The 14,829-nt window shown below is 40.6% G+C and overlaps 1 protein-coding gene across 1 annotated transcript in view; it reads right to left on the bottom strand.

Moving 5' to 3' along the window:
- The window catches only part of ddx1 (DEAD (Asp-Glu-Ala-Asp) box helicase 1), a 56,309-nt gene that overhangs the window by 29,923 nt on the left and 11,557 nt on the right, over window positions 1–14,829 (bottom strand). The window contains exons 8-12 of the mRNA XM_069886345.1: window positions 10,354–10,437; window positions 3,502–3,578; window positions 3,318–3,390; window positions 1,987–2,063; window positions 1,794–1,908 (exon numbers count right to left, since the gene is read on the bottom strand). Of these exons, the coding sequence (XP_069742446.1) occupies window positions 1,794–1,908; window positions 1,987–2,063; window positions 3,318–3,390; window positions 3,502–3,578; window positions 10,354–10,437 (426 nt within the window). The remainder of the gene's footprint in view (window positions 1–1,793; window positions 1,909–1,986; window positions 2,064–3,317; window positions 3,391–3,501; window positions 3,579–10,353; window positions 10,438–14,829) is intronic.

Genomic DNA, 14,829 nt, shown 5'->3' with positions numbered 1-14,829 from the left:
TCTTTCCTATTTAGGAAACTCCAGATCCATCCTGAGGTGAGGTGAATTACAAGACATAATTTTAAGGTCATTACTGATTGGGAATTCCTGCCTTGTCCTCCAAATTTCATTTTCCATTCAACAACCTTAATCCTACTTTTCCCTCCATGGTCCATCATTTGCCTCCAAATATATCTTACTTCAAGGATCGACTCCTACCAGATTTGCATTTTCAGCCTGTCCATAAACCTCAACTATCTAAACTTCTTCTGGTTGTATCCCAACTTGCATCAAGTCTCATTGACCTGTGCTCATGAACTACATCAACTGCTGAACTTTCAACAGTTAGCAACCATTAAAAATTACATCTTATTTTCAACTTTCCCTGTCTTTTCCTATTTTTTTAATATATCTACCTGCTACTGTGCAACTCTTGGGCTCCATTTTCATCGATTCCTGTCTCTTCCCACAATTTACAATTGCTCTACTATTGGCAATCGCAACACAATTCAAAGTTTGTGTCCATAAGCGCCAGAATTTTCACTAATCCTTGACATTACTCCTTTAAGCACATCTTGATCACCAAGTATTTTGTAGCCTGCCATAATGTCTCCTTATGAAATCCAGCATTAAATTTTGCTTCACAATCCCGAGACATTTTGTAGCATTAAGGTCAGTGGTGTTTTATTTCTATAGTGCCTTGGGATTCTTTATTAAATGGCTTAAAACAACTTCCAAATGCAAACTTAGACAGAAAAATGCCAGGAGCTAGAAATCTAAAATAACAGGACGCAAGTTAGCAGTTTGCTTCAGAGACGAGATACCCTGATTTTTTTATCCCCACTGAAATACAGAAATACGGTTTGAATATTCTAAATGTTCTTTATTATTATTTAGTCTTCTCCCTTGTACCAACATCGTGAAAAGCTTTCTTTTGTGAGCAATAATTAGCTTCAGCACCAATTTTGAAAAAAACCAGTTCCTTCAGACTGAGTGGTTGAGGATCACATTGACAAAGATCAAAAAATGAACAAAACACAGAATCAGGATGATCACAGGATATCACAAGCAGTTAAAATTAAAAGGATAGGACAGAATTACTTCATTGCATGATGATGAGGTCCATTAAGCCATGCTGCATGCACCACTTTCTGTCTCACTGAGAAATTCCTCTCTACGTATCTCATACAAACTCCAGGAGACAACCAAGCATCATGCTTGTCATAAGTACCCTTCAAATCATTCACCAACTTGAAATGACCTCTTTTTGAATGTCCGTGTGAAATTCATACACAAAACAGTCGTAATAAACTTGATTTTGAGCATCTAGAAGTAGAATCAGTATAAATGGAGGTAAAAGGGTAAAGAGCAGAGTTTATAGACTCTCATCCAACTGTGTCCAAGCATTGCCCAGGATTGTATGAATGTCAACACAGGGCTTGAGAGGACATTTGGTGTATCCCTCTTAATCGTAACATTGGCCAAAGGACAATTCTAAGAAAAAGAGTACCATTCATCAATATAATGATCACTTGCACATTTATTATAATTTCACTCAATTGAACTACACTAAGTATTAACTTGGTCAAGCTTCTCCTTAATTTTATCTTGAACTGCTGCACCCACACAATTTAGATGCCTCAAGTCCCACGCCAATCGACTTCAGTGTGTTAGCAATGAAATTTGTATTAATGAGATGTAGTCTGACAACAGTGAGATAGATGGAGGAATCTGTATAAAATAGGAATATGATTGCTGAATCATTTAAATTACTTCAGACAGATTAGTAACTCATAATGTTGCTGACAACATACCAGTCTGCTGCGACTTTACAACATGACCATCAGGAGCCTTGACTAATGCCTGAAAACCATCTTTTGGAGGGAATTTGAATTCTTCTTCACCAAAGTTGAATTTGAGCTCAGCATTCTATGATCCAACAACAAAAGCTTTTAGTTTATTATTAATATTTTCTAGATTATTTTTCTAAAATTTTGGGAAAATTACCTTTAAAACACAAGCGGCAAAGAAAGCTTGGTTTTTCACATGTGGAGGAATATCAAAAGCCCGACCAAGGTCTTTTCCTGGTTAAAGAAAAAAAAAGTTTTATTTTGCATGGAAAATCTAACTACCTGTATTTGATAAGAAAGAAATAACCAGATGTGTGTATGTAAGTTATGGAATGTTAGTCTTCATGGCTGGGTGTTGAATTTAAGAGCAGAGAGGTTCTACTGCAGAGAGGGTAGAGAGCGAGGCTTCTCCTGGAGGACTGTGTGCAGTGCTGGTCGCCTTACTTGAAAAAGTATATACAAGCTTTAGAGGTGTTGCAGAGGAGGTTCATAATGTTGATTCCAGAAATGAAGTATATCACTGATGAGGAGATTGAGTCACCTGGGACTAAACTCATTGGAATTCAGAAACAGTGATAATTAAAATAGAGGGAGGAAAGTTGTTTCATTGGTAGGTTAGACTAAAACAAGGGGGAATAGGACAGGAAAGTGAAAGAACTACTTTTCCCTCCAGAGTGGTGAATCTGCAGAATTCTCTGCCCAAGGAAGCATTAAATATATTTAAGACATAGTTAGATAGTTTTTTGCATAAAAGAGGAATTAAGGGTGATGGGGAAAAGGCAAGTTGATGGAGCACAGTCCATAGCCAGATCAATCATGCTCTTTGAATGGCAGAGCAAGCTCGACGGTTAGATGGCCTACTCTGCTCATATTTGCCATATCCTTAATGAAGACTGGTTGTGCATTTTTTAAATTTTATAAATGGTTGTAATTTTAAACAACAGTTTTCAATCCACAAATCTCACCTTTAATATTTCCAACAACAACAACAAAGTGAGAGGTCATAGAATAAGAAGAAAAGTAAAGCCATTGGTTGAGTCATCTAGAACAGCCATTCTCAACCTTTTAAGGCAATGGCCCCTTTTGGACTCTGCTCAAAGTTTATGGGCCTCCTTCCCTGTGAAGCAGTCATGTTTAGTTGGTTTCTTTCATACTCTCCCCTCCCAACTACATAATACACGCAAAAAATATTTCATGATTTCAGTCTGTGGTCCCCATAAATGTGATTTGACTCCTAGTTGGGGCTTATGGTCCCAGTTGAGAATGGTTGATCGAGAATATCATTCTTCAAAATACAGCTTGTAAGAATTAACCATTTACTTCAATGGGATTCTTATTACAATATGTCCAACAATCAAATTAAGACATTCATAGATACAACCAGAAAATAGGTTACAAATTGAATTCAGAGACAAAAGCAGAAAATATTTTTGTAAAGTAGAATCAAATTGCAAGCATAAAGTGCAGAGCACCTTACAGTGAACTTACCATTTTTTGAAAATTTCACATATTCTGCATCAAGATCAATGTAGCACCCAATGGTGTCATGCATGGTAAATTCCTAAATAAATGAGTTTGCACAAAATACAGTAGTAAGGACAATACACATTGAAATAACCAGAGTGAAAATGAAACTTTATAAGCGTGAGGTATATATAAATTATATCCATACCTCTCCATAACTTTCAAACTGTTTGAGGTGAGACTTCTTTCCAGTACCACCAAAGCCAAAACTAAATTTGTCAGTACCTATTTGGAGTTAGCCAAAAAAACTCAGTTCATAAGTTAAGATATTTGATATCACAGAAAGAAGTCATTTAAATAATCTAATCCTTAGTTATACAGTATTAATTATTTCATCCTGCCAATGTTTTACTTGATCATGCTTCAACTAAAAATTAGTGAATCACAAGCTAACTATCAGCCTACAAAATATTTGCCTTCAGCACTCTTTGTTAATAATTTTGGGTAGGAGAATTTCTATTTGTGTTTCCACATTATATTTAGTCAATGGCAGTGTTTAAAGTTTCTAGTTTTAGTCCACAGCACAAGAAACGTTATCTTCACATCCTCAATGTCAAACATTTCCTTAATTTCCTTAATTAATAAAGGCCACCACTTATCAGAACTCCACCTACTCTTTATTAAAAGGAAGCCATATACAACATTAGAATTTATTGTCGTGGGGCGTGGCAAGACGGCGTAGGGAACAGACGTGCCTTCCAGACCTCTCCTGACTCTGATTTATTGTTTTGTCTTTAAGTGCCCGTTAAAGTTTTTTAAAAGTTTATAAATAAGAGTGCTGGATTAGTGCCTAATGGTTTATATGCAAAAAAAGGTAAAAGAAAACATCAACAGACTGTTAAAAAACATTTTCCGAAATTGTCTGAGCCTACTTATTTACAAGCCAGGACTCAGCGTAGAATGGATCCAGAAGAAGACGTACAGAATTCGGCATTGAAACTCCGTTTTATACCGGTAAGGCTCTCTGAAGGTCGCATTCAACAGCTTTTAGAACAAAGGGCTCGCCGGGTGCCAGTATTTCACACAACGGCCACTGTGAGTGCTGTTACTCAGACTTTGACAGTTGAATCAGCTGGGGCGCCACCAGCTGGAGAGTTAAAGAGCTGTCATTCAACTGCTACAGTGGTGGCGCTGCAAAATGCATCTTCAATTACAACGGTTTTTCCAGACATCGATTCAGTGAAGATGATTAAAGAGATTTGGCTTAAAGATAACCCTGATCTTCAGTCTCCTATCATTGCTGGGGGGACTTTGAGAGGGATTTTTATACGAAGTCAAACTGCTAGAAAAGATACTAAATTAAGGGAAGAGACAGAAGATCCCGTGGTCTCTAAGGAACAGCAAGACCCCATTATGCCTGAATCTACTTCTGTTGAAATGTTTGTTAAGGATCTTGAAGATAAGATATATTCTGTATTGAGTCACTTAGCTAATTTTGTGAATCCATTTATTTCCAAGATTAATGCAATGGTGGAAGCCATTAATGGAGCTTTTAAGCTTGAAACCATTGAAAGATCAAGGTTTAGTCGATGTACAGGATAAACTGCAAGATGAAAATAGAATAATTGAAACATTGCAGATCCAAAATAAAAATTTAGCAAAAAAGGTTGATTATTTGGAGAATCAATCTAGACGGAACAACGTGAAAATTGTTGGTTTGCCAGAAGGCATTGAAGGACCAGATCCAAGAAAATTTTTTACTGAATGGATTCCACGAGTGTTAGGACAGGATAAATTCCCTGAAGGTTTAATACTGGAATGTGCTCATAGAGTTTTAAGAAGAAAATCTTTTTCAGGACAGAATCCAAGACTTGTTCTGATCCGTTGTTTAAACTATTGTGACAGAGAGACAATTTTACATATGGCTATTAGAAATGCCCAGCAAAATAGATCTCCTTTGATGGTTCAGAATAATTCTGTTTTCTTCTATCAAGATTTGAGTCAAGAAATTATGTTTCAACGACGCGAATTTAATTCTGTGAAAGAACGGTTGTGTTAAAAAAGACATAAGGCAACATTTAGGTATTCTGCAGTACTGAAGATTTTTCAGGATGGAAATCAGCCAAAGTTCTTTGACAATCCTCAAGAGGTTATGGACTTTGCTCAGTCTCTACCAATCATGCAGTTTCAGGAACGATGTAGTCCTTTAAGGTCTCCAAAGAGAGTAGAGATGTAAGGTGGGATCCAGATTTTTAAAAGAAATGGAAGCAATGGTGACCGAAGTGGTAACGTTGATTTAAAAAAATAATTTTTTTTTTTTGAGAAGAGTTTAAATAATGATGATAGTTTAATGAAATGGGAGTTGGGAGAGGGAACTGGGTGGGCACTAGTTTCCAGAAGTCATCAGCTACCTGTGAGTTATCTCACACCCAATATTTTGGGGGAGTTACCGCTTTGGGCGGTTTAAACAGGAGGAGGTAGTCGTGACCTCCGACCTGTTTTTTTTTCTTTTTAATTTTTGGGTTAAGAAGTGAAGGTTTTTTTTTAATTATTTTTTTAAATGAATAATTTTTTTTAACTCTTTTTGTTTTGATTGTAATTGAGAGGGAATTAGGAGGTTTTTTTTCTCTTTTTTTGGGTTTTTTTTCTCTCTTTTCTCTCTTTTTTAAGAGGATGATGTCGCAGAAGATAAGTCAAAAATTGAGGATGTTGAATTAGATGAAGAGGAAGATGAGGGGAAAGGTGATAAGAAGAAAAAGAAGAAAATCAAGTACAAATACATTGAGGGAGAAGAGTTTAATAAAATTAAGTTAATTTCGATAGAGAATTTTGAAGATGTTATAAATGAAGAATATGGAGAATTTTATAAGAGTTTGAATTTTTTTTCTTTTTTTATATAAGGGGAGGGGAAGGGAATAAAAGGTTTATCTGATTGTTTTTCTAAGGGATGTTTTTGTTCTCTCGATGAATTATAAAGGAAATTTGGTATTAATGGAAATTCTGTATTTATGTATTATTAATTATGATTTTTTGTATAACAGATATGTGGTTGATATATGATTTTAATATTTGAACTTAGTTTTAAAGTGGATTTCATTTGTTAAATACATGTGTTATGTTTGATTTAAATATATGTTTAAGGGTATTATTTTAGCATTGATTTTTTTTGTTGTTAGTAATTTTATTTTTTTGTTGTTAAGTTTTATCTTTTTTTGTAAGTGGGTTTTTTTCTATTTTATTTACAACATTGTTAATTAATTCTTTACTCTTTATTTTGGGGGGGAGGGTTGGACTAATTTTAAATTAGACGATTAATGTTGTGTTATAATTATTGGGGGGGTTAATTTGTGTAGTTTAATTATGTAGTATTCTAATTTTTATTATCTTATTTTTAATTATTTTTTTTAAATGTAATTTTTATTTTATTCATGTCATAAAATTTTAAATAAAGTTTAAAAAAAAGAATTTATTGTCATGAACAAGTCATGAAATTTGCTGTTTTGCAGCAACAATATAATGCAAACATTCATATAACCATCTCACAACATTACTATAAATAAAAAAAAATAGTAGGGCATGAAAAGTAAGGCAGTATCTGTGGTTCATTGATTAATCAGGAATCTGATGGCAGCGGGGAAGAAGCTGTCCTTGTGCTGTTGAGTGCTTGTCTTGAGGGTCCTGTACCTTTTCCCCCCAATGGTAGCAGAGTGAATAGGGCATGGCCTGGGTGATGAGGTCTTTGAGGATAAAGGCTGCTTTTTAAAGACACCACCTCATGTAGATGTCCTTGGTGAAGTCTGGTGTTTGTGATGTTGCAGGTCGAGTGAACAATCCTCTGGAGTTTATTCTTGTCCTGAGAGTTGGTGCCTCCATTCCAGGCAGTGATGCAACAAGCTAGAATGCTCTCTACTGTACACCTGTAGAAGTTTGAGACTTACTGAATCTTTTCAGATACCTCACCAAGTACAGCTGCTGGTGAGCCTTCTTTGTAATTGAATCATCATGGAGGTTCCAGGACAGATCCTCAGAGACGTTGAAGTTCTTGACCCTCTCCATTACTGAGCCATCGATGAGGACTGGGTTGTGTTCCCCTGACGACCTTCTGACATCCAAGATCATCTCGATTTTGCTAACGTTGAGCACAAGATTATTGTTGTTATACCTTTCAAAGAACCGACTTATCACCCTCCTGCTCCCTTCCTCAATGCTGTTTGTGATTCTGCCGACAAATGTGGTATAATAGGTAAACTTGTAGATAGCATTGGAATTGGAATTGTGCCTGGCCACACAGTCATGGGTGTGTATATATATATATATATATATATGGTGGCATTGTGCTGACTGGTCTTCCTATGAGAAAGTCAAGGATCCAGTTGCAAAGTGGGGTACAGAGGCCTAGAATTTGTTGCTTCTTGACGAGCACTGAGGAAATAATGGCAATGAAGGCCGCGCTGTAGTCTATGAAAAGCAGTTGAATGTATGAGTTGCTGCTTTTGAGGTGATCAAGAGCTGAGTGGAGAGCAGCAAAATTACATCTAGCGTGGAGCGATTGTAATTATAGGCGAATTGTTAAATTAAAAAATAAAACATGCTGTGCAGCATTCGCATTACGTGAGTATGGAGAGGGACATGCACACCAAAGCCTTTGAAAATGAGACTGGTTTATTGCTGTGGCCAACATGGCTATCTGGGCCCCAGGCGCTGAGGCCAGGGCCCCGCGACATCAAAGCACCAACCTGAGACTGGCCAGTGTGCCCGCCAGAGTTCCCCATTTTTTTAAACTTTATTTAAAATTTTATGACACCTGGGACGACACCCCCATGTCTGCACAGTCGCCACTACATGAACGCCTCACCCCCCCCCACCCCCAAGAACTGGCGGCCAGCCTACTGTCCGCAGCCTTGGGTGGAGACCAGCTCATTAGAGTCCAGATATGCTGGTTTCAGGTGGTCGATGGTAAAAGTCTCCTCCTTTCCGCCAATGTAGAGGATGAAGGTGGAACCATTGTCTCTGATGACCTTGTAGGATCCCTGGTAGGGCCATTGTTAGGGCGGCTGTTGCGCGCCCCCTTCTCACGAATACGCACTGACCAGTCTTTAAATCTCTGGGGACATTATGTTTAGTCCGGCCGCATGGTGGAGGACCCCAGTTTTTGCCGTAGGGTATTTATCGGGGGCCAGGAACTTATCAAAGTTGCGCCGTTGACCATCTCTGCTGCCGAGAGCGTTATAGAGTCCAGGTGGGGGGCAAGTAGCTTGGCTTCCTCCAGAGGCAGAGTCTGAAAGGTCTTGGCATGCACCAAGCACCATCCCTTGAGGTCAACAACCAAGCAGTAGGCCTGAAGGAAGTTGGCCCCAGGAGCAGTTTCGCTACTGCTGCGAGGGTGAAGGTCCACGTAAAGCAGCTGTGGCTGAAATGAAGGGGTAATAGTGCAGGTCTCAAAAGTCCAAATGGAGGAGCTGTTGGCTCTCCTCAGTGCTGGGCCCTGCTTGCCATTGCGGGTGTCGAGGCCTGTGAAGGGTAGGATGCTTATCTTGACGCCAGAGTCTACTAGGAAACGCCTGCCAAACAGTCCCATACTTAGAGGAAGCTATCACGTGGGCCAACTGCTGCAGCCATCAATGACGGTTTGTCAGGGCGTTTCCCAGAAATCTGCAAGATGGGCAGCATCAATGGGCCTCCGCACCCCACCGCTAGTGATGGCACAATAGGTGCCCCAGGGTATTCACTTGCCTCTCCACTGTCCTTGATCTAACCAGGGGCTGTTCGTGGGGCTTGCTGATGTGGTCTACGATGGCGCTAGTGTCCTTCATTCTCCAGGGCATGTCCGTCTAGGCTGCAACCCTCTGAGGGTTGCTGAAATCCTCATCAGTGAGCGAATGTCAGATATCCTCGGGCAGCTGCTCCAGAGATCTGCTCAAAGAACAGGCAAGGCTTGTGGCCCTCAGTTAGAGCAAACATCTTGCTCATTGAGGCAGACGGGGCCCTGTCCCCCAATCCATCCATATGCAAAAATTGGGTGGCGCACTTGCACAGAGAGAGCCCGAAATTGCAGATTAGTAGCTCTTCAAGGGCCACGTTATTTGCCTTGCTCCGGAGGCTGCTGTAAGAAATCTACAACCTTGCCTCTGTATCCTGATCAAGAGTGCTCACTACGTAGAGGTAGTGGGTGTCATCGGTGACAATATGCCAAAGCTGGAATAAATCTTCAGCCTGCTTGAACCACATGTGCAGCTACGACACCCAAAACGTTGGGAGCCTGAGAGAGACCGCATGGATGGTCACTGGCTCCGCTTCATCAGTCATCTTCGGGTCCAAATGTCAGTTGGACCTGTTGGGGTCACCAATGTAACGCTCACACTACACGAGTGTGGAGAGGAACGACACACGCACCAAAGCCTTGAAAAACGAGACTGGTTTATTACTCTGGTCATTGCGCTTATATGGGCCCTGACGTCAGGGACCCGCATCATCAGAGTGCTGGTCTGGGATTGGCTGGCATTCCCGCTGGAGTTCCCCAGTTTCCCATTGTGCGGAAGTCACCTGGGACTATGGCCAATGTCTGCGTGGTCACTACGCTCTTCATGGGCCATTTTGTCTCCACCCGTAGGCCACCACACCTGTTTGAAAAGTTTTTGATGCCAAAAACAAGAAATAGCAAAATCTGCAGCATTCTGTACGGTTGATCTTTATCAAAAGACAACTTCTTACATCTAGACAATTTGTACGAAGTAAAAATTCAAATAATAAAAGCCTGTACCTAGTTATTAGTTGTCAGTGAAAGTTACATTCCCCACAAAATATTAGATGTTTGAATGACAAATCATGGAACCTATACTTCAAACAAGTTGCCCCTTTGTGGGTGTGACAGAGTCCGTGAAATAGTCTGGGAATCCAGGCAATTCATAGACCAATGATTACCTCGATTTGTTTTAATTGCCATCAGATTCTGGTTGAAAATAACATTAAAAAAAAACATTTAGCTATTGAAAAATACAAATTTATATGAACTGCTTTAGTCATGAGAGAAACATTCAAAAATATATGTTAATGAACTTACCCAAATCCAGCGAAGCCTGCTGCGTAGACCATCCAATTCTGCACAAGCCTTGATCGTGACAACTTACCTCATAGTAATATTGACCTACACAAAACAATTAAAAATTTCAACATCATCTTCTCTTCAAAACACACAAACAAATAAATAAATTTAAAAAGGTTTTCACTGCCATTTAAGCAAATTCTTTATTTTTCAAAATCAAAACCTTCCGATAGTTGTTCTATAATTGATTTCAATCAACTACTATATTTGTCAATGACTGGAACCCATCAACAACTCTAACATGTCTGATTATCTGGAATGCTTGATTTGAACTATTCCATACAACTTGGTTCAATTAAACCAATTTAAAAAGTCACAAGATATAGGAGCAGAAGTTGGTCCACTGAACTTGCTCTGCAATTCTATCAGGAGTGGATCCATCCTCCCACTCAGCCCCATTCCCCAGCCTTCTTCCTGTAACCCTTGATGTCCTAAGTAATCAAATACCTGCCAATCTCTGCCTTAAATATACCCATCATCCACAGCTCTGGTTCAATGCACAGCATTCACTCCAATGAGAGTAGTCCAAGAGCCGGCAAACAATCCTCATATGCTAACTCTTTCATTCCTGATATTCCAGTAAATCCTCTCTGAACCCTCTCCAATGCCAGCATGTCTTTTCTCAAATAAGGTGCCCAAACATTATGGGGATACCAACACCCTTGAGCATAAAGCTCTGCAAAAAGTAGTGGCCACAGGCTAGGACATCACAGGTAAAACCCTCCCCACCATCGAGTACATCTACAGAGAATGCTGCCATCAAGGATCCACAAAATCCAGCACCAACAGAAAATAGGTATAGGTGCCAAGAGACTCGCACCGTCAGGTTCAGGAACAGCTGCTATCCCTCCAACATCAGACTCAACAGCAAACTCAATCAGGGATTTAAGGCCAACAATCCCAATCTCACCATCAAACCTGCAGACAAGGGTGGTGCTGTTGTAGTCTGGTGTACTGACCCCGACCTTGCTGAGGCCAGTCGACAGCTCTCAGACACCTCCTCCAACCTACCACTTGCACAGGACCCCACAACGGCTCATCAAGCCAGTCTCCAATACCATCTCCAACCTTATCACCTCTGGTCACCTCCCTCCCACAGCCACCAACTTCATTGCCTTCCATCCCCGCACTGCTTGTTTTTACCTTTCACCCAAGATACACAAACCGAACCATCCAGGTAGACCCATTGCTTCCACTTGCTCTTGCCCCACTGAACATGTTTAATCTTACCGTGACTCAATCTTTTCTCCCTGGTCCAATCCCTCCCCACCTACATTCGCAATACCTCAGATGTTCTCCATCTCTTCAATGACTTCAAATTCCCCAAACTGGACCACCTCACCTTCATGATGGATGTCCAATCCTTTTTTATCTTCATTCCCCATACAGAAGGTCTTAAAACACTTTGCTGCCTTCTGGACCAGAAACCCAACCAGACATCCTCTTCCACCTGCCAGAGCTCATCTTCATTCTAAACAACTTATCCTTGAACTCATCTCACTTCCTCCAAATCAAAGGAGTAGCCACAGGTACCCATATGGGTCCTAGCTTTGCCTGTCTGATTGTGGGCTTTGTGAAGTAAATCCATGCTGCAAGACTACACAGGCAAGACCCCTCAACTCTTCCTCAGCTGCCTCATGCACCCGCGATGAGCTTGTCAACTTCATTCACTTCGCGGCCAACTTCTACTCCAATCTCAAAATCTCCGACAACACTCTCCCCTTACTGGATCTATCTGTCTCCAGCTCAGGAGACAAGTTTTCCACCAACATATTACAAACTCTCCAACTCCCACAACTACCTTGACTGCACTTCCTCACACCCTGTACCCTGAAAGTATTCCCTTCTCTCAATGTCTCTGCCGCATTTATTCCAAGATGAGGTCTTCCAGTCTAAATCTTCTGAAATGTTTGCCTTCTTCCACAAACATGACTTTCCCTCCACCACCATCAACTCAGTCCTCACCTGCATCTCCTCCATTTTCCACTTATCTGCCCTGGCCTCCTCTGCTCCCAAACGCAACAAACACAGAATCTCCATTAAACTTACCACCCTCCACATTCAACACATTATCCTCCAAAATAACAGGATCCCACTACCAGAATCTTCACCCTCCTCCCATCTCTGCCTTTTGTAGGGTCTGCTCCCTCTGTGACTCCCTCATCCCTCCCCACCAATCACATTCCATGTGGTAGCAGGAGGTGCCACACTTGTGATCACACCTCCTTCCTCATCATAGTCTGAGGTCCCAAAAAGGCCTTTCAAGTGAAGCAACGTTTCACTTTTGTATTTGCAGGATTGATTTACTGCATTCAGCATTCCTTTTGTGGCCTTCTCCACATCTGAGACTGGGTGCAGATTGGGAGATTGCTTCGCTGAGCACCTTCTCTCCGTCTCCACCAGTGTCAGCGACCTCCCACCATTTCAGTTCTGTGTCACACTCCCATAGTCACATGTCTATCCATGGCCTTGTGTACTGTTCCACCAAGACCACCGCAAAGTGGAGGAGCAACACCTGATTTTCTGTCTGGACACTCTCCAACCAGATGGCATTAACATCAACTTTTCTAGTTTCTGCTGACCTGATCTCCTCTCCCTTCCTACCTTACCTTCCAGCTCTTCTCCACCCCCTTCCAGCTCTCTTCCCCTTGCTTGCTGCTAACCCCTTCTTCACCACCTATTATCTCCCTCCTTTGAGACCACACTCCGCCCTCCCCCAACTCTTTTATTCGGATGCCTACTGACATTTTTCCATACCTTGATGATGGGCTTAAGCCTGAAACATTGGTAATGTATTTTTACCATTGCAAAATAAAGGACACTGTTTTGAGTTACTGAGTTTCTCAAGCATTGTTTTTACGTCAACCACGGTATCTGCAAATTTTCATGTTTTACTTATTTAAGGACTCTTACTTTTGCACTTCATATGTTAAAAAAAAATCACTCTGTACTGCACAGTTTATATTTCCTTATGTTTATGTTGAGTCAGCTTTTTTTGCACTGCCTGTAAGAGGCAATTCTGCCTCATACACAGGAAAAAGAATGTCAGGGTTATAAGTGATGTCATGTATATACTCTGACAAGAAATCTGAAAACTGCACAAAGTACTCTAAATAAGGTCTCACCAGTGTCCGACAGAGTCTCAACAACTCATCCGCGCTTTTACATGCTACTCCTCCAGAAATGAATGCCGACAATGCATTTGCCTTCTTCACCACCAACTCAACCAGGAGGTCAACCTTTAGGGTAGCATGTACAAGGACTCCCAAGTCCCTTTGCACCTCTGAATTTTGAATTTTTCCCTATCTAAATAATAGTCTGCCCATCTTTTTATTCTACCAATGTATATGGCTGTACATTTTTCAAAATTGTGTTTCATTTGCCACCTCTTTGCCCATTCTCCTATCTATCCAAGACTCCGTGCAGCTTTTCAGTATCCTTAGCACCACCCACGTCACCACCTACTTTGGTATCATCTGGAAATTTAGCCAACAAGCCATCTATTCCACTAACCAAATAATTTATACAAAGGTAAGGTAAAGGTTCCCTTATTGTCATGTAATATTACATTCAGAATGTAACATACATGAAATTCTTTAACTTTGTCTACCATAAGGAAGATAAGAGTTGCCGATGTGTCAAGCACCCCTCACAGAAATGAGGCCCCAGCGAGAAACAAACTCACAACCCCTGGTTTACAAGACCAGTGCTTTAACCTCTAAGCTACCGAAACCTTGTACAATGTAAAAAGAAGCAGCCCCTACACAGACCACTGTGGAAAACCACTAGTAACCGGTAACCAACCAGAATAGGATTCCTTTATTCTCTCTCTTGTTTCCTGCCAATGAGTCACTGCTCTACCCCTGCTTGTATCCCTCCTGTAATTCCATAGGCTTTCATCTTGTTTTCCAGCTTCATGTATGGCACCTAGTCGAAAGCCTTTTGGAAGTCCAAATGCACAACATCCACTGCATCCCCCCTGCCTATCCTACTTGTGACCACTTAAAAAAAAAATTACAGTATGTTTGTCAGACATGATTTTCCTTTAAGGAAACCATGCTGACGGGCCTATCTTTTCATGCACCTCTAAGTATCCTTGACAATCCAACAGCTTCCCAACCACTTACTAATAAGTCTATAATTTCCTTTCTACTGTCCCCCTCCCTTCTTAAACAGTGGAGTGGCATTTGTGATCCTCCAGTCCACTAGAACCATACCAGAATCCATTGATTCCTGGAAGATCATTACAACCTCAACAGCTATTTCCTTCAGAACCCAAGGATGCATTCCATCCAATCCAGAAGATTCATCTACCCTTAGACCATTTAGCTTCCCAAGTACCTCCTCTCTCATGATCTTGACTGCACTCACAATTCATTTTTTCCTTCCTAATCACCTTTTCAGTTATCCTTTCTAAGTTTTTAAAAACTTCCT

Source organism: Narcine bancroftii, chromosome 6 (assembly GCF_036971445.1).
Source record: "Narcine bancroftii isolate sNarBan1 chromosome 6, sNarBan1.hap1, whole genome shotgun sequence".
Classification (NCBI taxonomy): domain Eukaryota; kingdom Metazoa; phylum Chordata; class Chondrichthyes; order Torpediniformes; family Narcinidae; genus Narcine; species Narcine bancroftii.
Note: the sequence above shows the minus strand (reverse complement) of the source record. Positions and strands in the feature narration are given on the sequence as shown.